Here is a 26,434-nt window from a genome sequence, read left to right as displayed (position 1 = left end):
ATATTAATAATTCACTAAAACTATACAGAATTTTCATGTCTTCTTAATAAATGAACCGAATGTTATTTGTTTATCCCATAAAAATATAAACTTGGTTGAATATCAAATTTGATTTTTCTAAATAATTAAATTGATTTAATATCTTATATACATTTACTCGTATATATCTTATTATTTCGTATATATCTTATTCTTAAGTTTTCGAATAAAATAAAATAAGGTAACATACTGGAAGAAAAATAAACAATGCTAAAAATAATAAGGAGAATCACTGGTTATTGCCTAAAACCAACATCCTCATCGGAACAAACAAACAAACTAGATAAATTAAATTAAGTAGTGCTAAAAGTATGGGAAGTTGTTGCAATTGCATGGCCTCCGAGTGGTGGGTGGCTCGTATCATCTATCTACTATCTTTAATTATTTTTAAAATTAGTACTGCTTATATATAAGATTATAAGATGGTATACTAAGCAAAATATTTTTTAAATAAATAAATAATCTGTTTCTAAGCCTTCTAATGGAACCAAATTTTACGAGTCGAACAGATATATATTGATTAGATCTTGGATTTTCCACATAATATAGTAAGTAAACATAGTACAGATAATTCATTTTTCATGTATTCCTCGGGGGACATTGGATGTTTTGGTCCTTTTGGAATATTAAATTTTGGTATTCTTGTATGATAATATGGTATTTATAAAACATTAAAAAGTTCTCTTTACAAATATATTTCATTTCGATTTATTGCATATTTATAAATTCAAATAAATTTGTTTTTCTTGTAACTTTGTTATTCCCTATTTCTTGTAAAGTCCTAGTCCAAGTGTCACCAAAAGTTTGAAAGATTCAAACTGGAACCTGAGAAACTGAGTGAAGATAGGAGCTTGATAGGAATTTTGTTATATCGAAAACTCTTTAAAATACCAATCTTATTATAAAGATTCATTCATATTCTGGTTCGAAATATACTTGCTCTGAAAATTGTTCCAGACGAAAGGGTGGGTTCTTTCTCTTCGACTACTTTTTGAGATACTTGGATTCAACAATACATTTAAGATTAAAGTTTCAGAATTTGTCTACGTCAACTAGCTGAGTAAAAAAAAAAGTTGCTTTTTTCTCTCTTTTGCACCATAAATGACAACAAGTATCACTGGTTTTGAATTCTTTGTGTTGAGTGGAGTGATTTTACGGCCAACATCACCACCGTTGTTCATCGACGCGAGATCTTCACCTTCCCTCGAATCCGGTACCATACCAGAGCTCCTTGTTCTATCTCTCGTCAAATTCAGGAAAAGGTAAATCAATCTTATATTGAATTGGATATATTGTAAGAAAACCGTGCATGTACAGTGCTTATGATGTATGAAAACGATTGGAATTTGTATTATATTTGACTGCTAGTATTTATGCTGAATATATATATTATTAGGCAAGAGTTGCAGAGTAATTACTTTGATATGTTGAGGTGTTACTTGAAATATCCTTCAAAATAAATACATTGATATTTTGGTTTTTTTTTTAATTTTTATTTTGGGTTTCAATTTTCAAGAATACAGTTTTTTTATGCAAGTTAATTACTTTCTGGGTCAGAAACTAAAACAAAAAAAGCAAAGTTGGTTATTTTCCCTAAAATATGAGTTACATAACATACGTATAAAGTAAAACATGCAAACAATATATGTGTTTTGTTGATCCTTTGAAAGAAGATAAAAGATGAGAAACACAGTGGTTTCCTCTTCATGAAACTGTGTGAATCCACTTAAATATTCGAAAACGATTCAAGAAAGTGGCACATTTTATGGCCCCAACTCCTGTTGCACTCTTAACCTTGTATTCGTCCACCAGCATCTCCTTGGTTAGGTAAAAAATTATCACGTCTCCACAAAAAATATAATAATGAAAATTACCCAAATTCCAATCTTGCTGCTATGTTTGTGTATAAATGTGCATTTGTTTGCCAAGCTTCTTCAAGAGCAGTTTCCTGCTTCTTTCCATTCAAGGCACAACAAAACTCCATGTAACATATATATTCATCTGACCGAATATTTTGATTTGTTGAAAACTTAATAATCTTCGATTTGACACTGCATGTATATCTAATAATTATTTCATGTCCATTATTACAGAGAAATCTTTGATTCACTCCAATTGACTCCCTTGCCTTGATCATGGAAACTGCACTAAAGGTTATAACCACATCCCTTCAATGATCTTTTTGTCTAAATTTTAAGTATATGTTATCATTAATTTATATTCTGATCTTTCAGGGAACTGGAGCACCAAAAGTTCAAGAGTCGCGTCCCGTAAATAGCGAAGATAATGGAAAAAAGGCTGGTTGTTATAAACTATTTATCAGCAAGAACACTTCAAAAGGAGGCTGGGGCGCAGCATTTATTTTGCTAGGTTAATTTCCTTTTCATCGAATCCGCGGATTTTAACTTCTTTTTCTACTATCTTAATTTTTTTCGATAAATTCGACTCTTTCAACGGTGCAGTAAATCAAGGCCTCGCAACTCTAGCTTTCTTTGCTGTTGGGGTTAACTTGGTCTTGTTCTTAACTCGAGTTCTTGAACAAGACAATGCTTCTGCCGCAAATAATGTCAGCAAATGGACCGGCACTGTTTATTTGTGCTCTTTAATAGGAGCATTTCTCAGCGATTCATACTGGGGCCGTTACCTCACCTGTGCAATTTTTCAATGCATATTTGTCGTGGTAACATATATTATTATCATTGAAATAAAATAATTCATTAGAAAAGTTAAGATTTATCTCAAAAATTTCGAAATTCCAGGGCTTGGTGCTTGTATCCGTGTCATCCTGGACTTTATTGCTAAAGCCTGAGGGCTGTGGAGATGGCAAGCAAATCTGCGTGCCGGCCGTTACATACGGTTCCGCTGTATTCCACTTGGCTATATACATGGTGGCATTTGGCTACGGTGGCCACCAGCCCACAGTAGCCACCTTAGGAGCCGATCAATTTGATGAGTCAAATCCGAAACAGAGAAAGTCTAGAGCCTCTTTCTTTTGCTACTTCTACTTTGCACTCAACACCGGCTCTCTGTTTTCAAACACTGTATTAGTGTATTACGAGGATACTGGGAAGTGGACACTTGGTTTCTGGGCGGCTACGGCTTCAGCCGTTTTGGCACTGGCAGGATTTCTTCTAGGTTCGCCTTGTTACCGGAATGTCGAGCCGTGCGGGAACCCGATACCGCGAGTTATGCAAGTCTTTGTTGCTGCAAACAAGAAATGGAATGCTACTCTTAGAGAAGGCGAGGCTTTATATGAGGTTCAAGGGACTGAATCTAGCATCAAAGGAACTCGAAAAATTTGTCATACCGATGATTTTGCGTAAGTGTCATCGATGGCCAAAATTGTTTAACCTGATCTCACTAAGATTTTTCAAACACTCATATTATTGTTGGCTAGAATCATTTTGTACCTCTAGAACTTAAAAGTTTTATAAAACATCATTTTTTTCAGGTGTCTTGATAAGGCAGCAATAGTGACAGAAGAAGATCGCTTGGGCCCTGCTGACCCCTGGCGCCTCTGTACAGTAACACAAATCGAGGAAGCAAAATGCATCTTCCGAATGTTACCAATATGGCTCTGCACGATCATATACTCGGTAATCTTCACGCAAATGGCCTCACTATTCGTCGAGCAAGGTGCAGTTATGAACTCCCAAATCGGAAAATTCCACCTCCCTGCAGCCAGCATGTCGGCTTTCGACATCTGCAGCGTGCTCGTCTGCACAGGAATATACAGCCACATCCTGGTCCCTTTGGCCGGCAGACTGAGCGGAAACCCCAAAGGCCTAACCGAGCTCCAGCGCATGGGCGTAGGACTCGTGATCGGCATGCTAGCCATGGTCGCTGCAGGCTTAACAGAACTCGGCAGGCTCAAACAAGTGATACCCGGAGAGCATATCAGCTCAATGCACATATTCTGGCAGATTCCGCAATACGTTCTAGTCGGGGCCTCGGAAGTTTTTATGTATGTGGGGCAGCTGGAATTCTTTAACGGGCAGGCCCCGGATGGGATCAAGAGCTTCGGGAGCTCGCTGTGCATGGCGTCGATTTCATTAGGGAACTTCGTGAGCAGCATGCTGGTGAACATGGTAATGGGAATCACTGCAAAAGATAACAAGCCTGGTTGGATTCCAGAGGATTTGAACACGGGGCATATGGACAAGTTTTATTTTCTGATTGCAGCGCTAACCGTTGTGGATTTTGTGGTTTATGTGATGTGCGCCAAGTGGTATAAATGCGTGGATCTTGAGGCAAGTGCTGCTGGTTTTGATGAACAAGAGGGGAAGTTGAATTTCAAGGATGAAGTTGTGAATAAAGTTTGAGTAATTATAGGGATGATTAATCCGTATGATTCTAAATTTTACATTGATTTTATAATAATTTTAATTAATTAGTTTCTCTTTTTTAAATATTATAAAATCTATTAATGACTTGGAAAAATAATTCCTTGACCATTGTACATCACAAGGTTTGCCGGGTCAGGTCCATATGGACCACCAAAGTTGCCCAGAGCTTCGAAATGGATGCATGGGACCAGTCACCCGACATTAATAATTAATATTTATATTTTATGAAATTAAGATATTTACAAAATTATATCATACATAATCGTACTCCAAAGGGTGTAGTACCAGGCCATTCTGTTGATATGCATTCTGATACCGTCGTCTAGTTTTAGCCTGATCTCATAAAATTAAAGGGCAAATCTAGTCTCAAAGAAAGATCGACGTTATTATATGCCACGTTGTTGTTGGGAATCTGGTTGCCGTTGTCGTTCGCCATCACTTGCAATTTATTAAGATTATAAAATTGTCTGCGTAAAAGAATTAAAGGAATAAATAAATAGAGTTATGTGATTATTTTGCATGCATTAGTATTTTTGGGGATAGATCATTGGCATAAATGGAAATAAGTAACATGCATGGAGTTTGTAATCATTGTTTTAAAGATGTAGAACTAGAAAAATTTATACTGCTTTCGAAATAATTTATGTGATCAGCGAATGCAACCAAGATCACCATTTCCTTAAACTTGCAATCCTTTGCTTGAAAATGAACATAAAGATATCAAAAGAATTTTCACATAAAAGTAACATTCTTAATTATACAAGGAATATTGTTAAAAAAACAAAAAAAAAAAAAGTATACCAATGTGTGAAAATATTAAAGATGTTGTAGAAGTATAAACAGAGAGTGATGAACACAGATCTTGCAATGGTGAAAACACAAGGAATTTAATTAGGAGTATTTACTATTTATTGAGGTTTAGGAGTATTTATTGAGATTTTTTTTAAAAAAAAAAAACTTTACATGACAACTCACTTGCTTATTCAACAATAAATGTAAATTTTGAGCCTTAGTTGTGTATAAAGTTATAATTCGGCCTTCCGAAGCTTTTTAGAATCTATAAGGAATCAATCACTTAATTAAAATGGAGAAAACCAGTTTATATATCCTAGTCATCCTTATCCATGTTGTGGTTTTGGATATAACACAAACCATGTGAACGTACAGTGGATCGAGTGAATCTTTTGAAATGTAAAGCTTTACAATTAATATTTGAAACAACTTCATTACATTACAATTTGGTGATTGAGTTCATTGCTTTAGGTGGTTGATTTTATTGATTTATGACCCATTGTGAATAGTCTTCCAATGGGCTATGTCTTTCTACTCAGAAATTGAAAAAGAAGGAAAAAAGATAAACTTAATCTTCTCCGAGTCTCCAATGCAATTTTTCAAATATACTTTGCTGCAATTTATGCCACTTTCTCTGCTACCTACCAAGAGGCAATCGCGCGTTTTATTAGATGGTAAAAAAAAATCTTATCTAGTCAGTTGACTGTGGAAGATACACCCTACCTTCGAATACTTTTGCTTTAAGTTGTTAGTCGGGGTTCATTTTACGATGTCAGGCTACAATTTGTTCATATTTGTATTTTGTATATGTATGCGCTTATCCGAGTATATTAAGTTTTCTCTTAATAGATTTAGTATCATAATCTGTTTTTATTTTATAATATATTAATAAACTGTCAAATTTTTTTTAATTCAAATAGCTTATATGTAACTAAGTGAATATGATTTTCTTTTCAGAACAGATCACATGATGTCTCATTTCTTACACCACCAGCCCCCTCATTTTATTTGTTTTTTGCTTTTCTTTTAAATTCATTATTTCAAATTGTATTGTAGTCTTTTACTATTTTCATAATTACGGTATCTTCATTTCGATATAAATAAATTTAATAACAAAAAATATTGTAAAAGCACGTAAGGAGTGTCAAAAGTCACTAGTATACATAAATATATATTTGAGAACATCGAGAAAAATATATAGATTGAAAAATAAAAAAAATATTTTTATAAAAACTAACTTCTTTAAGAAATTCTTAGTATATTTAATGGTAAAAAAAAAACAACTTTGCTTTCATAACCTCCTAACAAAAAAAGCAGGCCCTAGGAATCAAATTTTAAAAAAAGCTATTGCTTTCAGAAAAAGCAATGGTTGGTGATGGTATTAGTTGAAGAGTATTTAACATATAGAGCCAACACTTACTCCTTAACTCGGGACAAACTTTTAAAAGAGACTAACTTGCTCCAATAAAGAAAAATTAGTTACATAATTCTATTCATAATATTTTTTTTAATATTATCATAGTTCTTGCATGGTTTGCCCACATACATTGCACAATATCTCCACACGCACGCACGCAAAAATAAATATATTATGGACATGCAACGCTGAAAATCACCAAAATAACTTAGTTTAATTCAAAACAAGACACAAATCCTACATTAAAAAATGAAAAAAAAATCCAAGGAACGACACCCATCGATCACTGATAAATTCTTCTCAGTATTCTCATATAGCGTAGCCCACATGCATTGCACAATGTCTGCACAATTGAAATTTTGCACAAATTATTCTCGAAAACAAAAATGTGCAGAAATTAATTAGAAATTATAAAAATATTCAAAATGTAAAATAAAAATTTAGAACTTGCCTGTGGGCCGTGTGGGCCTGTCCTCCATACAGGGGTGACTGTTCTGCCACAAGCTTGGCACACTCTGTGGATTTGGATAGGAAGATTGATCTAATTGGAACAAATAAAAAATATAATTATTTGTATGTGAATAAATTAATTAAATAATGTTAAAAATATGTACCTGGTTATTTTGTATTCCGTTGTTTTCTTCTATTAATCTTAGTCTATCATAGAAGGGCAGACCTAGTCTCAAAGTCAGATCAATATTGTTGTTATCTGCCCCGTTGTTGTTGGGAACTTGGTTTCCGTTGTTTGCCATTACAGTGTATATATATATATATATATATATATATATTGAGAAGCTGTTTGTCTGCATAAAAAAAGTACAAATAAATATTATACAGTTTTGGTTATGCATTAATTTTGTTACATACTAGGATGCATGATCTAAAAAATCATTTTACAAAAAAAACAATAAGTTTTCTTCGGATGATGCGCAGGACGGTGATGATAAACACGAAAAGCAACAAAAACAAGTATAAACGAGACAAATCGACAAAAAACAATCGCCGACATAAATCGACAAAAACAAGTGGCGACAGGGTTATATCGATGAAGATCAGCAAAGATGCGAGGTGATTTTTCAATCAAGATCAAAGAAAATTGAATCTGTAGACCATGCGATCACACTCGTGCATGGAATATTGGAGTAGCGACTAGCGAGGATTTTAATCGTAAAAAGATTGAGTTTCTTCTGACCACGTTAATTTTTACTCCATTTGAGAAAAATTATTAATTTGATCTATGAACAAATATCAGTACAGTCACCTTAAACTTGAAATCCTTCACTTGAAAATGAAAATAAAAATTATCAAAATGAATTCACACAAAAGCGCTGAAGAAATTAAATTAAAAGTATTCTTACCTATGTAAGGGTTGAAAAAACGTATACCAACGATGCTTGAAGAAAATGCAAGGCGGAGTTGAGAGTGTATAAATTTTGCAATGGTGAATGAAGAAGCTAGGAGAATATTGGTGAGTATTTATTAAGAATTTTGAAAATTGAAAAGCAATGCATGGGACAACTCTATTTCTTATTCGATAGCAAATACAAATTTTGAGTGTTTTTTGTGATGATACCTTTGAAGCTTTTTAGAGTCTAATGGATGGAATTCATTTAAATAGGAATGGTAAAACACAGTTCATGCATATACATCATACGCATACTTGTTGTTTTGGTGATTAACACACAAACCCATGCAGAATTTGGTGATTTTTTTTAGAAATGCAAAGCTTTATACTTAATATTTTGAAACGGTTTCACTATAATCCAGTTCGGTGGTTAAGCTTTTCATTGCTTTTTGGCCATATGTCAGTCGGCATGAAGAGAGCTTTGTGTCTGGTTTCAGTTCTTATTCCAAATCAAAGATTTGATGGATTCGTAATGTTCTTTAATGTGGCAGTACGCGTCGAAAAGAAACAAGAAATTATCGGATCGGAGTCAACAAACGGGAAGGGAAAAAATAAAGATTAATCTGGTTGGTGAAATCCTGTACATGTTTCCAAATCTTATCTTGATTTTAAAACTTTATAAAATCTATTAATGACTCTACAAAATAATATCACGTACGTGCATTGTGCGTGCAATTACGACTACTTTAAGAAATTATAAATTTAATGCATGGTCTGTATGAGTTAGCCAGTCGCAATTTGCTTATTTTTAAATATGGAAATGCATGGTCTATAATGAATTTTTCTAGGCAAAATTATTTTTTTTGAAGAATAGATTAATTAAAAGGCAATATATATGAGTACCCACTTTCTTATTAACAATAAATATAGAATTTAATTCTTTTGAATATATAGATTTGTTCCCTTTTTACAACCTCGATAGAATGAATGCATTTAAATTCTATATTTAATATTTTCACACTGTTTCACTACAATCCACTTTGGTGGTCAAGTATTCTAGTGCTTTTTGGCCATGTGTCAGTGGTATTCTAGAGATTATATATTTTTTTATTTTGATTTTTTTTAAAAAAAAATTAATATTNTCCTCTTCTCCACGGTGGAGTGTTTGATCTGCCACATATATACTTGGCGTATATATTTTTACCCCATCCACAGGGTTTGCCGGGGCCTGTCCTATAGGAGCTCCGATTTGGATGGGGAAATTGTTCCACTTGTACCAATAATTATTAAATTATATGAGCCATATTATTTTAACTTATTGGAATAGAATGTGCTATAAAAAAACACGATACTTATATTAATTGTACGTAGTACCTGGCCTTGTTGTATTCTTTCATTGTTATCTTCTAATCTTAGCCTATCGTAGTAGGGAAGACCAAATCTTAACGAAAGATCGATGTTGTTACATGTGGCATTGTTGTTGGGGATTTGGTTTCCGTTGTTCTCCATTGCTTCTAGTCAATTAGGATTGAGGAATTACCTGCATGAAAAATTATATATATAAATAAATAAGCACTAATTTTGTTAAGTACTTTGGTGCATGGTCTGTGTGATCAGTTAGCAAGTGGCAACACTTTAGATGTGCTCATTTTATATAAAATGGAAATGAAGGCCAACAAAAATTATAAGAACAGACCAATGTCTGCAAAATGTGATAATAAATTAATGACATATACTGGCGCAAAAGAAAAACCAAAAAAATAAAATAAAAATGACATCTATATTGTTATATATGGGTAGATGAAGGATAAATCACTAAAAAAAAAAAAACGGGGTTAGCGACGGTTTGAAAAACCGTAACAAGAGGCCGCGTCGCTATTTTGCAGCGACGGTTTCTAAAAAACCCCGCCTGTAGCGACGGTTTACCTGAACAAGACCGTCACTAATTTAGCGACGGGTTAAATACAAACCGTCGCTAATATTAAAACCGTCGCTGAATGAAAGCGACGGTTTCTAAAAAACCGTCGCTATATTAAGCGACGGTGTTTGAAAAAACAGTCGCTATCTATATTAAGCGAATGTTTTTCGAAATACCGTCGCTATATAAAGTGACGGTTTTTCAAAGAACTGTAGCTTAATTAAGCTACGGTTTTCTGTAAAAAAAAATTAAAAGTAATCAAAATACTACGCAAAATTTCATAAATACGATACACCACAAATATTAAAATTAAATATTAAATTTTTGATAAAAAAAAACTTTAAAAATCAGGTGGTTTTTTCGTTTATGTAAAAAAATTTGGATTTGAAAAAAAAACTGGTAATAAAAATTTCTATAAATATTTTGACCATATTGCATGTGACAACAAAAATTATAACATGGATTCCACAAAAAAATGTATTGGAAAACAAATAAATAAAAACAAGTGCCGAATTAAATCGACCAAAACAAGCCGACAATTTCAGATTGATAATCAGTTCGAGTATCAAACTTCCATAGAGATTTTTCAATTATCAAGATCAAAGAAAAAAATATATACCGATCATGTATAGATCATAAATATAAATGAAAAGAAGTTGTATGTATGGATTGTAATCTTTTCAAGATAAAGAGATTATGATTACTTTAACTTCTACACTTTTGAAAAAAGATTTACATAGTTTATGCACACGAGAAAAGATCGTTATTATCTTAAAACTACCGTCCTTGAAACTTATCAAAAAGAACTCTCACACAAAAATATTGAGTGATAATTTAATATAATTATATAAACTTGAGAGTTATATATTTTGTTACTTATTATTATTATTTATTAATTACATTTTATTATTTAAAATTTTCATTTTTCAAAAAATTATTTTTCGAAAAATTGATATACTCGTGGTGGGGAATATTTTTTAAAAAATGACAAATATATTGTAAAAGATCATTTTTTAAAAATACTAGTTGACTGAATAACAATTCATGCTGTCTAATTTGAAGTCGGCATTATAATTTATTTAATCCAAATAAATGCTTGAATTTGGTAATTATTTTCTAACGGCATTATTTTGTTAATTACTCTTTTCATATGGAAAATCTCAACAGCCAAGTTTTTCAACGCTCCCACCCGAAGAAAGGAAACTGCGGTTGCTCCGCGTACAATTTACGAACACCGTCTACACCTATAAAAACCTGTCTGCTCAAGTTTCATGTGAAACCCCGATTTTAACACGGAAAAGATTTCATTGCAGGAGAAGAACCGGAGGTATTATTACCGTAAATACGCTCCGGACCACCATTGCAACGTCCGTGATCTACTCCCCAAACCTCTCAAAGTCAAAAGTCTAGGGTTTATCTTTTTCCTTATTTATTGATAGCAAGTATACTTGCGTTGGAATTTTAGTCTGTGATAGAGAAATTCGTTTGACGTAGCGGTGAATCGCCCGCCAGATCCCCTCCCGTGAGCTTAATATCCTCAGTTCTAGGGTTTCTTTTTTATCCATATTTGTACTTTCGTTTTTTCTAATGCGCGTCTAGTCGTTTATTTTATGATGTTCTTTTTGACAATGTTACAGGCGCTAGGTGTTTAGAGGCGTTTAGTTTCAAGTCAAATTAATAGTTTGGTTGGCTGGTTTTTAGAGACGATGCCGCTGATTGGGCAAGCAATTGAAAAAATTGCGGCTTAGTGTTATCTTTTTGTAAATTTGGAACGTGCTGTGTTTATTGGCATGTCGATCTTTGATAAATTATTTTGTCGATTGAGCTGGTTTTGTAATTCTGTGGTCTGATTACAATTGTTTGAACTGGGATTATTGTTTTCACTCAGTTCATTAGGGCACACGCTATAGGAATGTCTTATTCTGTATGCTGACGAGTGTTCTTTTGGCCGGATCAGCGTTTGATTTTATTTTTCGGCCATTAGTTTTTTGCAAATTTTATTCTACATGAACAATGACTCATTAAGAATGCATTCTTCTTTAATTTTTGACGTCATGTAGGAGATGTCTCGAGTGGAGGGATTGTGGGAGCGGTTGGTGCGTGCAGCACTACGTGACCGAAGAGTGAGCGGGGATGTATTTGGACAGCCTGACGCAGGTCTTGTTGCAAATGTTCCATCGTCACTTGGTAACAAAGACATAGACGACATTCTAAGGACTGCAGATGAAATTCAAGCCGATGATCCTAATATTTCTAGAATTTGTATGTGTCATTTGTTTTTCTTTTATCATGCTGAGACATATTCTTTTCATTCTGAGACGATTATTTTTTTATGCAAACTAGTTAGATAATTTTTGACTCAGGACTTCCATTTCATCTTAGGAGTATCTCCTTTAGAAGTCAAACCTCCCTCAATATCCGCTTTCCATCCCTTATACTCCTCCGATGTTACTTCCTTTAGAAGTCAAACCTCCCTTAGTATTCCCTTCCCATCCCTTACGGGGTGATGCCTTACTGCTTCGCATACTTCTACCAATTACCAGGAATTGACATCCAATGATTTCTTGGACTCAAGTGCTGGTGTCAACGAGGATTATATATCTAAATGTGGGCTTGTGAAACCTTTAAATTTTGTATTCAGGAATATCTTTTAATTCTTTTCCTTTTAAGTTGCATTTATTAAACATTACTATAGGGAAACAGTTTGAAATGGAGTCGTAACTGTATCTATCTGAATTACAGTCATACACGTGATCATTTTGAACTTTTTTTTTTTATTTTCACTAGTTGTTTTTCTTGGGTGCCCAATTCGTGTACTTGGCTCTGTATGAGTGAGAATTTACGCTACTAGAGTTGATTGCCTTGTTAAGTAAGTTTGTCACTGAATAACACTCTTGACTTTGTTATGCATTAAAACTGCTGTCATAATTTGAACTCGAGAAGGTATCTAGGGATTCCCAAGTGGAAAATTCGCCGAGTCATGCTAGACTGTTAGCTTGTGAGAGAATAACATCATTAAAAAGGCTCGATCAAACCTTGTTGAAGAATGAGTAATGCTTCTAACAGCTAGATGCTTAATAAATATAAATATGGATGTCCTTTGCTTAATGGCTTCCTGTTTCTTTGACTTCTATTTTCACCCTGTATTTTTTTCTTCCTTTGATCTTTTCAGTATGTGAGCATGCATATTCATTGGCTCAAAATTTGGATCCGAATAGTGAGGGAAGGGGTGTACTACAGTTCAAGACGGGTTTAATGTCTGTCATCAAGGTATCTCTAAAGAGGAATGTTACTAATGCAACACTTATACGCTCATTCAATGTTTTCCATGTTGCAAAATTGAATAGTTTGATCATTAATCATAGTACTTTATTTGTGCTCCTGCATGTATTGATGTATTTGAAATTTCTATGACTTGCATTTGAGAAATTTATGGTCTGTGATAGGCATGGTTGCGATAAATAGAGCTGTTGACTTTAACATTTTTCTAAACTTGTACTGGTGCAGATTTCTTTTATTATACATATGTGCTGCATTCTCCTTTTGTGATATTTATGAATTCTTGCAGCAAAAGCTAATGAAGCGGGAAGGTGGAACCATAGACAGAAGTCAGGACATTACCCGCTTACAGGAATTTTATACACACTACAGAGAGAAGCATAATGTGGACAAGCTTCGAGAAGAGGAGATGAAGTTGCGAGAATCTGGTTTTTTTAGTGGCAACCTTGGAGAGTATGTGTTCTTAAACAAGGCACTTTTTTCTAGTTGCTATCAGATGTTTGTTTGTGGTAGGGTTTTTTGGCCTTGTTTTCTGTGCTGTTTTCGAATTAGGCATCATGCTTGTTCTTGAGCACTTTTCTCTCTTCGTACTCTTGCATACAATTGGTTTTAGTAAAAACTTGGTTGTTAGTTTCATATGTTTTGGCTGTCTTTTAATTTTTGCTCGACTATTGTCTTCTGCCATTTTTATCAGGTTGGAACGTAAAACAGTGAAAAGGAAAAGAGTTTTGGCTACTCTTAAAGTTCTTGGACATGTTTTAGAGCAGCTGACAAATGAGGTTTCCCCTGAAGAAGCTGAAAGATTAATTCCTGAGGAGGTTTGTCTATCTTTTAAAATTTTTGTTGCTTGTGTTCATGTAGGCATATGAATTTCGACGGAAGGTAGTTCTATCTTTTGTTATTTTTTAAAAAATTATAAGCATGGAGAATTTGGTATTTGTTTTTTTTATACGTCATACAAAGTAACTAAATCATACATATACTTAAATGAGTGTGCTTGAATTATGCATTAGTTTCTTTGTCTCGGATTAAGATGTTACCTCCTATCATAGTCCATTTATATATGTTTTTGTTATTTCAGTTTATTTTAAATAATGAGGCACATAACCTATCTTGGCGAAGCCCACAAGATACTGTGATTTTGCTCAGTGGCAGGATAAGCTATTTCACAGTTTCACCATTTTAAAATTTTTATATTTTCCTTTAATTTTCTTCTGTTCTTTGTCTAATTTTTTGTGTGTGTATTGACCAAAAAGGAGATGCATGAGTTCACGTGAAACTTATGACTGCTGAAACCAAAGGAACACCCATGTTCTTTTTCCAACTTTGTTTTCACTTAATCTGAAGCCAGCTGCTTACAGTGATGAGATATTTTTCCACTATTACTTCTAATTTATTGCGTAACTTTGTTCAGCCCGTGTTCTTAAGATGGATAAGGAGATGCTTTTAGATAGGATAGGGGTCCATGCTAAGTGCTTGCATGTCTTTGGATATTTGGAGTGTGTAGGTAATTGGTTCTCTTAATGGATTCTATCCATAGTGCTTCATCAAGATTCAACTCCGGATTATATCCCAGGCACCTACTGTGTTGAATTATTTTCATCATCTTCTTCTCTCTTTTCCCTGGATTGCCCCCGTTGTCAAGTTGATGAAATTTTAGTTTTCCTCATGGTTGCTCTTTACTTCAGCTGAAACGAGTGATGGAGGTGGATGCAGCTATGACAGAAGATTTAGTGGCCTACAATATAATTCCTCTTGATGCTCCGACTCTTACAAATCCCATTGTGTCTTTTCCAGAGGTGACAGGTTATGTTTCTCTATCTAGTTACTATTTCAATGGTATTCAGTCGTCTGGAGTGGTTGGATTTTAAATCAGGTACGAGCAGCGGCTTCATCTTTGAAGCACTTTATGGGACTTCCAAAATTACCTGGAACTTTTCCCGCACCGGCGACGAGGAGTTTAGACGTGTTCGACTTTTTGCAGTATACTTTTGGCTTCCAGGTTAGTGTGTAATCATATATAATTTTTAGTTGTTATTTCTCACCAGCATGTGATTTGATCTCCATTGCCGTTTGTTTCTGCAAAATTTCTTGTCAACTTTTCTGTTCTCTGTCCTATCCCGAAAAGAAATGTTATGAAAAATCTAATTAATTGCTTGCACTAAAAAATCAGTTTTTCTGCTTGCACTTTAATTTAAAATTAACTGTATTTGTCAGAAGAAGGGGGTGAGAATGCACTCATTATAATGTGGACCATAATGCTCGGTTAGTATGTTAGTCAATGAAGTTGGAAAATTCGGTAAATACCTAGTATTATAAGAGGTTTATTTGCATGTCGTCTTGGAGAAGCTGAACAATTAGATGTCATGGTGATTAGGGCCTACTGCAACTTTAGAAAGAATCTTGTTTGCTGATATCAACAGACATTCATTTATATTTGGTGTACCATTAACTTTGAAAACCTTTATGCCTGGTGTAATTTGAATTTGTGAAAAGACGATGACCTCACTTGCAATTACTTATTCTGTACAAGAGGAACCATAAAATACGTTATCATATTTTTTGCTTCTTTCTATGTATTGTCACCCAAAATATGAATTGGAGGTTAAAATTTCAAAGCATTTAGCTAACATGCTTATTGTAGATGAAGCTTTGGTACTTCAGAACTTTGCATGAGCGTCAAAGGTTGGTATCCTCAAATGGGTTACAACACTATTCTCAATTTGTTGAACAGAGCATGATCTGGATGAACTTTATGCAATAATCTCATTTCTCCCGCCCTTGGCAGTTTGTCCCTTAGGAGAAGAACCTGGTGATGAATTTTGTTTCATGATATTTGGTCTCGCGTTATTGATTGTGTTATATTTTTGTACATCCCCAAAATCATTGAAATATTAATTTTTTAATGTTTGGTATTTATTTGTTGGTGTTATTGAATTTTCAGATTTGGGATTCAAGTTTGTTTTTTCGGTTTTTAATTTTTTCAGAAAGATAATATTTCCAATCAACGGGAGCATGTTGTTCACCTCCTTGCAAATGAGCAAAGTCGGCTTCGTATTCTTGAGGAACCCGAGCCAGTATGTCTCATACCATGTGTCAGAATGATATACTGGATTTACTCCCCTCGTTTTTTTGTCTCTTTGCGGTGTCTTTTCAGATGATGGCTGATTGTACATTTCAATTTATGATTTTTGTTGTTCCACATGTTTGGCTTAGGACACTAATCTCAGAGGGGGATGGGAGGTTTTTATTAGTTTGGTTCTTGGTTGTAGATGTAGGGGAAAAAATTCTTTTTGTACAGGATCATCACAATGTCACAACCCTTTAGAATTGCCAATAGCTGCTTGATCGCTCCAAACTGTGAATTTAAACCCAGGTGACATATATCTAGAGTGCAATTGCTTCATGAATAATACTGTACAACTTTATCAATAGTAGTTCAGTGTACGGAATCCAACCGCTTGTGAATCACATCTTTCACAGCCTTCCACGAAGCATTTATATTAATTAGAATTATTTTTCCTGATATGTGAGAGTGGACAGTGCTTTAGTGCCGATACCTTAATATTGTTTGAGGATAAGCGTTGGATTACCCTTTGGCGTGACCCCATGTTTGGCTTTCAGTAGAAGTGGAAGATCGTGTTTTCCACTTACTATTGATTTTAACTTCCCTTAATTTTTATTAAGGGCCGCTTGTCCTTGAGATTGTACATCTGCATCCCATTTCAAATTTCTTATGGATGGAGATTCTTTTGCCTGTGATCTAGGATTAAGTTTTCTTAGAATCAGATTATCAATTGTTACTTTAAGAGCACTAATCAAGCTTTTACTATACAAACTATTTGTGGATCAATGGTTTGCCTGGAAGATTGACTAAATAAATTTGTGTCTCAAATGTTTACGAACAGATTTAGAGGTTTATGTTCAGATTGCAGCCATTAGCTTCAGGATTAGTTGCTAACAATCTCCACTACTTGTGAATTGTCTAGAGTTATTAACCTAGATGATTTTTCTCTCTATCTCTGTGGACAAAATGAATAACTTTGGAGCCTAGTGGATGCCTTTATTTTATTTTTGGATTTTTAAACAAATGGGCGGTTGTTTTTCTATTCCTCTTTGTTTTTCTATTCCTCTCCTGTCTCTGTGAGCATATTGTTACTATTCTCAAATTCTGTGTATGCACCTTATGCTTTTACTCCTTGAATATGAGTATTAGTTTTATGGTAGCATGATGTGCATGTCTACTCGATCCCTATTACCATTTTTGGGATCTCAGATGAACATTTGGTCTATTGTGTTTTGAGTTATTTATCGCTTTGCTCCAGAAATTGGATGAGGCTGCTGTGCAGAGAGTATTTTTAAAGTCTCTTGACAATTACATCAAGTGGTGCAACTATTTGGGAATCTTACCTGTCTGGAGCAAGTATGTTTTTTAGTTCCGGTGGTGGTGCAAATTCTTTTCATGATATTCGTGTTAATTTGTAACAGACTATACATTTTTCAGTTTGGAGGCCGTTAGCAAGGAGAAGAAGCTATTGCTTATTTCATTGTACTTCTTAATATGGGGCGAAGCAGCAAATGTTCGATTTCTTCCAGAATGCTTGTGCTACATATTTCATCATGTAGGTTCACTTGGAGCGTTAAATGTTTGAGCATTTTTTTCATTTATTGTTTTTAACTAGGTATCGATTAAGAAGATTTCAAGTCATAAGGATTGGCATTTGGCTGTTTTCCCACAGCTTTCTTTTCATTTCATAGCTCAAGTTGACTCCCGTGTTTGGTAAAGGGTTTTGTTCGTTCTATTTAAGCTTTAGAATGAAGGATATTTCGGGTAAGCAAGGACAACGATGTTGCCCAAAATTTTCTGAGTCTAAAAAAAATGAAATTCTGATCTAAAGTTGTACCTTCTGCTTTATTGGGAGTTGGGAAGAAGTCAATGATTTTTTTTCCCGGTGTAGCTTTGTCTCATCCTAATACCATGTTTTGTTCAAATTGAACAGATGGGAAGGGAATTGGAAGAAATATCACGGCAACAGGTTGCACAGCCAGCCAACAGCTGTGTTTCTGAGTCTGGAGTATCGTTTATCGATCAAGTTATACTTCCTCTTTATGAGGTCATTTCTGCGGTATGTCTGCCGTCTTTCCGATTTCTGTGTCTTGCTTGTGATCTAGTTTATTTGTTTATAGAATTTGAGTTAATTTAATGTCATGGGCACTGGAAATACTAGTTTTTGGTAATTACATCCCAGTATGAACTCGAGATTTTCAAAGAAAAAAGTTAATTTATTTCTTAATAGTTTAATAATCCATGATCTACAGGAAGCCTCCAACAATGATAATGGTCGAGCTCCTCATTCGTCTTGGAGAAATTATGACGATTTTAATGAATACTTTTGGTAAGTTTGGGTATCAGAACTACAAGATATATTGGAATAATAGTTTTCATAACCTTTATCTTTTAACAGTATGGTTTTAAATTTTAGACGTTCTTCAATAGATAAATTTGTTTCTTTTTTGTTTTTTTCCCAGGTCACTGCACTGCTTTGAACTTGGTTGGCCATGGCGTAAGGGTACAACTTTTTTCCTACATCCAACAAAGTCAAAGGTCTGTAACATTCTTACATTCATTCTTAATTATCATAATAGCCAAGGGCTTTCTTTGGGTATTTTCACAGGACAATTTGGAGATTGACTCTGTAATAATTTTTCCCAAAAATATGACCTGTATACATTTTTGGCTTGTGAATTTCACAAATTTTAAAAATTATTCTTTGGATGTTTTAATTTCAAACTATCCCGTACTTTCACCGAAAATCATGTATTTGGCATTTATATTTCAAATTCCTTGTTGACACGCATAATAAGATTGGGTCGGTGAAGATATTTTTATCTGAGGAAAGTGTTTTCTTGAAAATATCCGCTGCTGGTTTACAGAGTGTTCTGAAGTCTAGCGGAGGCAAACGTTGTGGTAAAACATCTTTTGTTGAGCACAGGACGTTTCTTCATCTCTATCACAGTTTTCATCGCCTCTGGATATTCCTTCTGATTATGTTTCAGGTCTGCAACTTGTTTGGAAATATAGCAGTGCTAAGCTTTTCTCGCCTCATCTCTTCTCTCTCTTTTGCTTTACTCCGTTATGAATTTTTTTATGTACACCTATCTGTGTGTGTTATATATATACTAGTGTCCGGCGCACTCGCTGCATGCTTGTACAACTTTTTTTCATAATTAATTTAATTTATGTTAGAATAGAGGTAATATCCTATTTCTAAGAATTAGTGATGGGCCATATTGCAATTTGGGAGGGGCAATCTCTAAAATAAGTTGGAATTCCACATGACACACCAAATTGCCTTGTCTACCACCCTCTCCCTTAATATAATTGTTATCCATATGTCAAGGGGCTGTTACAAATTCTAATCGGCAAAACCATTATGAATTCAATCACTTTTAAAAGTTTCAGCTACTGCAGTTGTTTCATTGGATCAGTCTCTTAGGGCCTATCGTGTTATAGAAGATGTGGGTTACTGATATCCAATTAGCTTTGTCTCCCATGTTCTGGTGAATTACGACTAAATTCCAGAGGAATGATGAGGAAAATGGAAAAATTGAGTTAGCTGCTATAACGTTAGGGTGGACCATATCTTCTTGATTGCATATTTGAGATTTTTAGAGTACACAATTTTGAGTTTTCTGAAAGGAATTGTTGTTATTACCAATTTTAAATATGTTTAGTTTGAAGTTTCTAGATTTTTGATATCTTGTTATCAACTTATTTCAGTTTTTGTTTTTCTTCTTTGTATTTACAATGAAATAGATTATACATTTTGTTATGTCGATGTTTATTATTTTTACACAAATCTGAAATTCAGGATTGGTATCATTTTGCTTATCACGCCCATAATCTGCAGTTCAGGAGACACTCTTTGTTTATTTCTTAGTGTGGATCATCTTTTCCAGGGACTTGCCGTCTTTTCATTCAATAAGAGCCAGTTCAACTCCAAGACCATTAGAGAAGTTCTCAGTGTTGGACCGACATACTTTGTGATGAAGTTCTTTGAGAGTAAATATTTGATATTTTAGACTCTTTTGTGCCACATTTGAATAGTTCAATTTTTTTTAATTTTTTTTATTTTTAAGCCAATGAATTTTTCTGGTCTTCAGGTGTCTTGGACATCATTATGATGTATGGGGCATACTCCACTTCTAGGCGCCTAGCTGTGACCAGGATTTTACTCCGTTTTTTGTTCTATTGCTTGACGTCGGTTTTCGTATGTTTCCTTTATGTGTATGTATATGCTACTCTTCTCAACCTTTTTCCTTTTAAGTGCCTAGCTTTTCTTTTTTCTATCGCTCTTTTTTTTTTTTTTTTTTTTTTTTTTTTTTTTTTTTTTNTAAGTGCTGTATTTCACAGGAGAGCTCTTGAAGAACAGAGCAAACCCAATGCCGAGTCAATTATCTATAAGCTCTATGTCATAATACTTTCCATCTATGCTGGCGTGAAATTCATTTTGAGTTTCTTGATGCACATACCAGCATGTCACCATATGTCCAATCAGTGTGATGGTTGGCCTTTGATTCGTTTTTTGAAGTGGATGCACCAGGTTTACTTATTTTTTTATAGCATTATGCATTGCGTGAATGACTTTCACATATTTGTAGTATAAATTATATTTCTTTTTTGTTGTTGTTAATAAGTGTGCTCTCACGTGTTTTAGGAACATTACTATGTTGGCCGGGGCATGTATGAAAGAGCTTCAGATTTCATAAAGTAATTACATAGCTGTGTTACTTTTTCTTACGACTTTCCCTCGTGTTTATGTGTCCTTACTTTTATAAGGGAGACCTTTCATCATTCCATCTGTCTCCCCTGCTTTTCCTTGTATTTTATTTGAAGCAAATTTTATCCGTCACTCCTTGTCAATTGCTGTAATTAACCTAGTATGGATAATTTTGTATGTTGATGATTTCATTCTTCGCAAGATAGCTGAAGGGATTCTTTATGATCTTAGCTTTTCTGTATTATGATGACTGTGAGTGACCCATGGTTTTGGCTTTCCCACTTGACTCGAGGCCAGCTGAGATTCAGTGGCAGTTTGCTGTTGGCTTATAGTCTTTGCGGGAGAGAGGGGATGCTTTCAAGTTTGATTTGTTTGGGCATTTTTGCAATAAGGAACGTGATGATTTGCTGAAGCTATCTCGTTCACTTTAGATTCACTTTGTCAAATGCCTTGTTTTCTTGATATGGAGTCACCTCTGTTAATTCCATCCATTTCTGCTGAAGCTATCTCGAGTATTTTAGATTCACTTTATCAAATGCATTGTTTTCTTGATATTGGGGTGACCTCAGTTAATTCCATCCATTTCTGCTGACGCTCCATGTGATTGTTGGGTGGGCATAATTTCTGCCGATTCCATTCAAATTTGTAGTTGTTACCTTCTCAATTGATTTCTGATGGCCGTGTAAATTATCAGAATGCGTTCCTGGTTTCCATGTTTTTGCGTGAGTATATCGAATAATATTTGATCTAATGGTGGTTGTAACTTATTAGCCCTTGTTCATGGCAATGCAGATACATGATCTTTTGGTTTGTTGTACTTGGATGCAAATTTTCTTTTGCTTATTTCCTACTGGTAAGCATAAGACATTTCTGTTATTTGCTTTTGAACGCTGCATATCTCAGTTGTCTTTGCCTGAGATTAGATAATTTAGCACCCTATGATTTTGTGCTTCACTTCACAGATTAGACCGCTGGCGGGGCCAACTAAGCTGATAGTAGAAATGGATATCAGGCAATATTCTTGGCATGATCTAGTGTCAAAAAGTAAGCCACAATGTTATCAAGGGAGCAGATTATTTTGATGTCTGTTCTAATGTTTGTGGTTTCTTTGAGATTGGTATTATTATTGCACCACTTTTACTTGTTGAATTCTAACTGATAGAAATTTAGTGAACATATAATGTAATATGAGAGATTTTAGTTGATTGTTCGTGGAGACCTGCAACCCAACCCCGACATAGTTTCCAAAGGGTGAAAGCTTTTTAAATCTCTTTTAGATTATAATACAGATCCCATTTTTTGAATCTTGATAATGTCAACTTTTATCTACATTTTTTCCATTCTAACATCCCTCCATTCTGAATTGATGTGTTTTCGACTTAAAAAACAATTTTTTTACAATGTTTTGAAGAAAATCTCGCGGCAGAAGACAGAGTAGGCAGGTGGATACCTATTATTCTTCCATTGACCAAATAAACAGAGATCAGACAAGTGGACAGCTGGAGTTGATGACTGAAAGTGTGGTGGTCATTGTAAACCACACTTTGACAGAAAACTGACTTGATTTTTTTGGCACTTAATGGTCTTTAGATACATAAAAGGCTGAAATATCAAGTTCAGGGTTACTACATCGACATCACGTTGAATCTGGAGCTTAGGAATTTAGCGTTAATTGAGATTGAAACTTAACATAAAATTTACAAATTTGGTAATGAAAGCCAACATTCATTGAACAATCATATCATTATGGATGTAATTAAAATAAAAGGGAATGAATATGGTAGGAAATTGTTATTAACTAGATAATAAAAATAAAAATATCATACCAAAGATATATCATTGTATTTGTTTTCATACTATCAAATCTGATTCTTGAATTTATTTTTTTTGTCATCCAACACTTCTGTTCCAAGTTCAATTTAAGTGTAGTGTAAAATGTGCAATCTTTTTATTGTTTCACAATATTGCCTTTTCTCATATTGAAAAATTGCTATTTTCACGTGTAGATAACCATAATGCTCTATCCGTGCTAAGCTTATGGGCGCCTGTGCTGGCTGTAAGTATGTTTAACTTTTATTTTAGTGTTTTGGTCTCGGTTTTTTGAAATCTTTGCCATTTTGAGAACTGATGGTTCCCCTGTTCTCTGTCATACAGTCAAAATTATTTTTCATGGTCTTGAGTATCTTTCTGATTTATTCAACTTTTGACTTTGATTGTGGGTTTTTTAATTTTACTCCTTTCATTGGCTCTTTTGTTTAAAGAAAGCGATTAGGCTATAAATTTGAATAATTGGTGTACAACAATTTGAGTTTTTAATTGCTGTTTCCAATGACCCAATGTTGCATGGTTTTAGTTTATTAATCAAAGTATTCTAAAAAACGGTAGGCGGGCGGTACGCCGCATAGGTGGTTTTTTAAATTAGTTTGTATAATATTTAGTAATATTATATATTAATATCTTTAAATTATTTTTTATTTTATTTTTATTTTAGAATATTAAATCATTGTTTAATATAAGTAGGGAGAACATGACTAATAAAATAATAGATAAAGTTTTTTATTTTATGATATTACATCATTGATTAAATTAACTGCGATCTTCCTCTCTTTCGGATGCAAAATCACCTTCGTTATGTTTTCTCACTCTAGATTGTTGACGAAAATGAAGTTTGACGTGTTAGGACAAGTTAGCAAATCACATTTCTTGTTGGACTTTGATTTAACGCCTATAAAAAATTACCTGTTATTTTTTTAATTGGATTTTTAAAAAAAAGCCAAAAACGAACAAAAAAAAAAGTCCTAACCGCCTTGGGCCGCCTAGGCTGGTCGACTAGCTGCCTAGGCCGATTTTTAGAGGCGGCGGCTGATTTTTAGAACACCGATGAATCACCATAAATAATTGTGTCGCTGAGTATTTGATGGGATGGGGTTTTGGACGGTTATAATCTTACTTTTTATGCATGGAAATATTATTTTTACTCTTAACCAATCCATCTCTGTATGGCTGTTGTTTTTGTTCTTATTTTTTGTTGGATACAAGAAATATGTACCTGAGGTGGAGAGAAACTAATGTACTTAGCTTGATTATATAATAAACCAATTCAATTTTCTGAGTGTGTCTAATTGTTAGAGCAGTCCAGAGCATAATTTTGGGACAGTGGTCCATGGGACTGTGCCTCCAATTCCCTCATTTCTTGATCTTTTACTTTTACATACGGCTGTATTTGACTTCTTTGTGTTTTCCTATCTTTCACATATGTTAAGACTTTGTTGAGAAGGTTGAAAATCTATATTGCATGTCCCACCATAATTTATTTTGGGATGTTTTGTGATCAATGACATTTCTGGCCTTGCTTGGTGTAGCGCCCTTACCCGAGTCACTACTAAACAGACTAATAAGCATGCAACATTAAAACTTAATAACAACAATTAAACAGCGGAAACCAAATAACTTAATCATCTTACAATCCAAATGAAAACAGAACAAACAACAGCAGTCTTAAACATTAATACAACCATATCGAAACATAATTCTAAACAATAAAACGATAAACCACACATAAAACCTCCACTGGATCACCACCGAAAACCCACTACTCTAGCCACTGCCCTGGTCGTCCGCACCGTCCAACCTAAGACCTGCCTCGTGGAATGGGGTGCCCAAGATGAAAACAAGGATGTGAGCGACAATCGCCCAATACGAGAATGTACGAGTATACATACTGATATGATGCATGTGAAATGCAATATGCTCGGATATCAAGGATCAAGTCAAGAATCTCATGCTCAGTCTAGAGGCGCCTGAGTGTGTAGTCTCTGATCTGCCCTAGGCATATTTTGGCTCCCACACTCCCAGGTCATCAGAGCCCGCGGGTCCCGTCGGACACTGTAGCTCTCGATGCCCCATCGTCCACAATACAGAATAGGGCTGAGCGGCCCCAACAAACGAGGTATATCTCAAAAGATATCAGGCTCAACATGATATGTCATGCATAATATGCCAAAGCAGTAAAACATGTATAATGCAACACATAAATATGCAGCATATAAGTGTGTATACTACGCTTGGATATCTCAGTCAGTACATCACGTACCTCACTAAAACAATCTGACAGAAAGCTCTTAACCTAGACAATACCAACAATATGAAATCACTATCAAACCAGATTCTGAATTACCAAACATGCTATAAAGTTCTTCCTAAAGGCTTTAGGATTATACCTGCGTCCGTCGTCAGCCCGCTGATTATGTCTCGATCTCAGTTCACCGACCCCCCTCGAGTCGACACTAGCTCCGAAACCCGACACCAAAGTGCCTTAGAAACTGGCTAGAAAACCTAAGGTAAAAGACTAAAACTCTCTCTCTCTGAAGGATGCGGTGTAGGAAACAAAAGAATTCGGCTTCCATTTATAGGCTGCATCCGGATAATTTCAGAAATCCGAATCAATCTTATCTGCCACGTGTCAGAATCTCATTCGTCTGGTTGGATTTCTCGAGATAACGTAATTGGAAGTAGATCGAGTTATCCATTTAAGATTCGGTAGATCCAACAGATTAATCCCAAATTATCAATTCGTTAATAATACTTAATTAACAACTCTTTAATTATTTCTTAATTAATACTTCATTCAAAATAAGAATTCGGGTCATTACACTTGGTCATTCAAGAATGTGGTCTTCACCCTAGAAATGTTGGTTGACTACTGAATTTGTATCCGGAAAGAATAATTGCTTGTGTTATCTATTGAATCTTGATGAACTTGTGATGACAATTGGGGAAAAACGAGCAATTTAAATAAATGAATTATGTATTTCAATGTTCATGATATGTGAGAGAAGGTTATTCTTTCAGTGTCGTGATGATATTCTGTGAGACAGATTTCTAATGTATAATATCAATATATGTTGCTATGTCTCCTCCCACTTAATAATTTCCCTCTTGTTTCCTGTATTGCAGATTTATCTCTTAGATATCCATATTTTCTACACTGTTATATCTGCTTTATGGGGTTTCCTGCTGGGTGCTAGAGATCGCCTTGGAGAGGTGATGTATTTTATTGTGCGTGTCTTTATGTATGAAAATGTCATGTGATCATCAAGCATATGCAGTCTTAACATTTTTTGCTGCGTTGAAAGTATATCTTCAGTTATGCATGTATTTCTCGTTCTCCTAGAGTATAATTAAAAATTTAAATTACATTTCTTTCGCTTAAGTATTGAATCAACTTCTTCTCCATAATTTAGATTAGATCTCTAGATGCTGTTCATCATCTTTTTGACAAGTTTCCTGAGGCTTTCATGGATACGCTGCATGTGCCAGTTCCTGACAGGTTCTTTCTTCTTCAGTTTGATACCTTTCTCTCCATTAGAAATTGTATATTCTGAAATTAAAGAATTTTTTTGTGGCAGGGATTCAATCCAGTCATCTGGTCAGGTTTGTTAGACCACCCTGATGGAACCTAATGGTTTTGTTTACTAATTTACAAACCTAATCTTGCAAGGATGAAGGAGAAACTAA

General features: G+C 34.5%; 1 protein-coding gene across 8 annotated transcripts in view; it reads left to right on the top strand.

The window, feature by feature from the left end:
* Window positions 1-964: 964 nt before the first annotated feature.
* Window positions 965-26,434, top strand: part of LOC140990957 (callose synthase 9) — a 40,542-nt gene continuing 15,072 nt past the window's right edge. Inside the window, exons 1-29 of one of the 8 annotated variants that reach the window (XM_073460852.1) lie at window positions 1,101-1,301; window positions 2,133-2,192; window positions 2,274-2,409; window positions 2,502-2,719; window positions 2,799-3,358; window positions 3,491-4,355; window positions 11,918-12,119; window positions 13,030-13,127; window positions 13,426-13,589; window positions 13,831-13,954; window positions 14,825-14,935; window positions 15,013-15,138; window positions 16,124-16,213; window positions 17,462-17,559; window positions 17,641-17,758; window positions 18,137-18,262; window positions 18,456-18,532; window positions 18,666-18,741; window positions 19,071-19,193; window positions 20,097-20,199; window positions 20,301-20,424; window positions 20,551-20,740; window positions 20,855-20,907; window positions 21,710-21,770; window positions 21,880-21,961; window positions 22,924-22,973; window positions 25,874-25,960; window positions 26,161-26,246; window positions 26,326-26,350. In XM_073460852.1, coding sequence (XP_073316953.1) covers window positions 2,175-2,192; window positions 2,274-2,409; window positions 2,502-2,719; window positions 2,799-3,358; window positions 3,491-4,355; window positions 11,918-12,119; window positions 13,030-13,127; window positions 13,426-13,589; window positions 13,831-13,954; window positions 14,825-14,935; window positions 15,013-15,138; window positions 16,124-16,213; window positions 17,462-17,559; window positions 17,641-17,758; window positions 18,137-18,262; window positions 18,456-18,532; window positions 18,666-18,741; window positions 19,071-19,193; window positions 20,097-20,199; window positions 20,301-20,424; window positions 20,551-20,740; window positions 20,855-20,907; window positions 21,710-21,770; window positions 21,880-21,961; window positions 22,924-22,973; window positions 25,874-25,960; window positions 26,161-26,246; window positions 26,326-26,350 — 4,191 coding nt within the window. In that variant the 5' untranslated portion in view covers window positions 1,101-1,301; window positions 2,133-2,174. The other 7 variants (XM_073460867.1, XM_073460860.1, XM_073460874.1 and 4 more) reach the window with 7 other exon arrangements.

This window comes from Primulina huaijiensis, chromosome 1 (genome assembly GCF_012295235.1).
Source record: "Primulina huaijiensis isolate GDHJ02 chromosome 1, ASM1229523v2, whole genome shotgun sequence".
Classification (NCBI taxonomy): Eukaryota; Viridiplantae; Streptophyta; class Magnoliopsida; order Lamiales; family Gesneriaceae; genus Primulina; species Primulina huaijiensis.
Note: the sequence above shows the minus strand (reverse complement) of the source record. Positions and strands in the feature narration are given on the sequence as shown.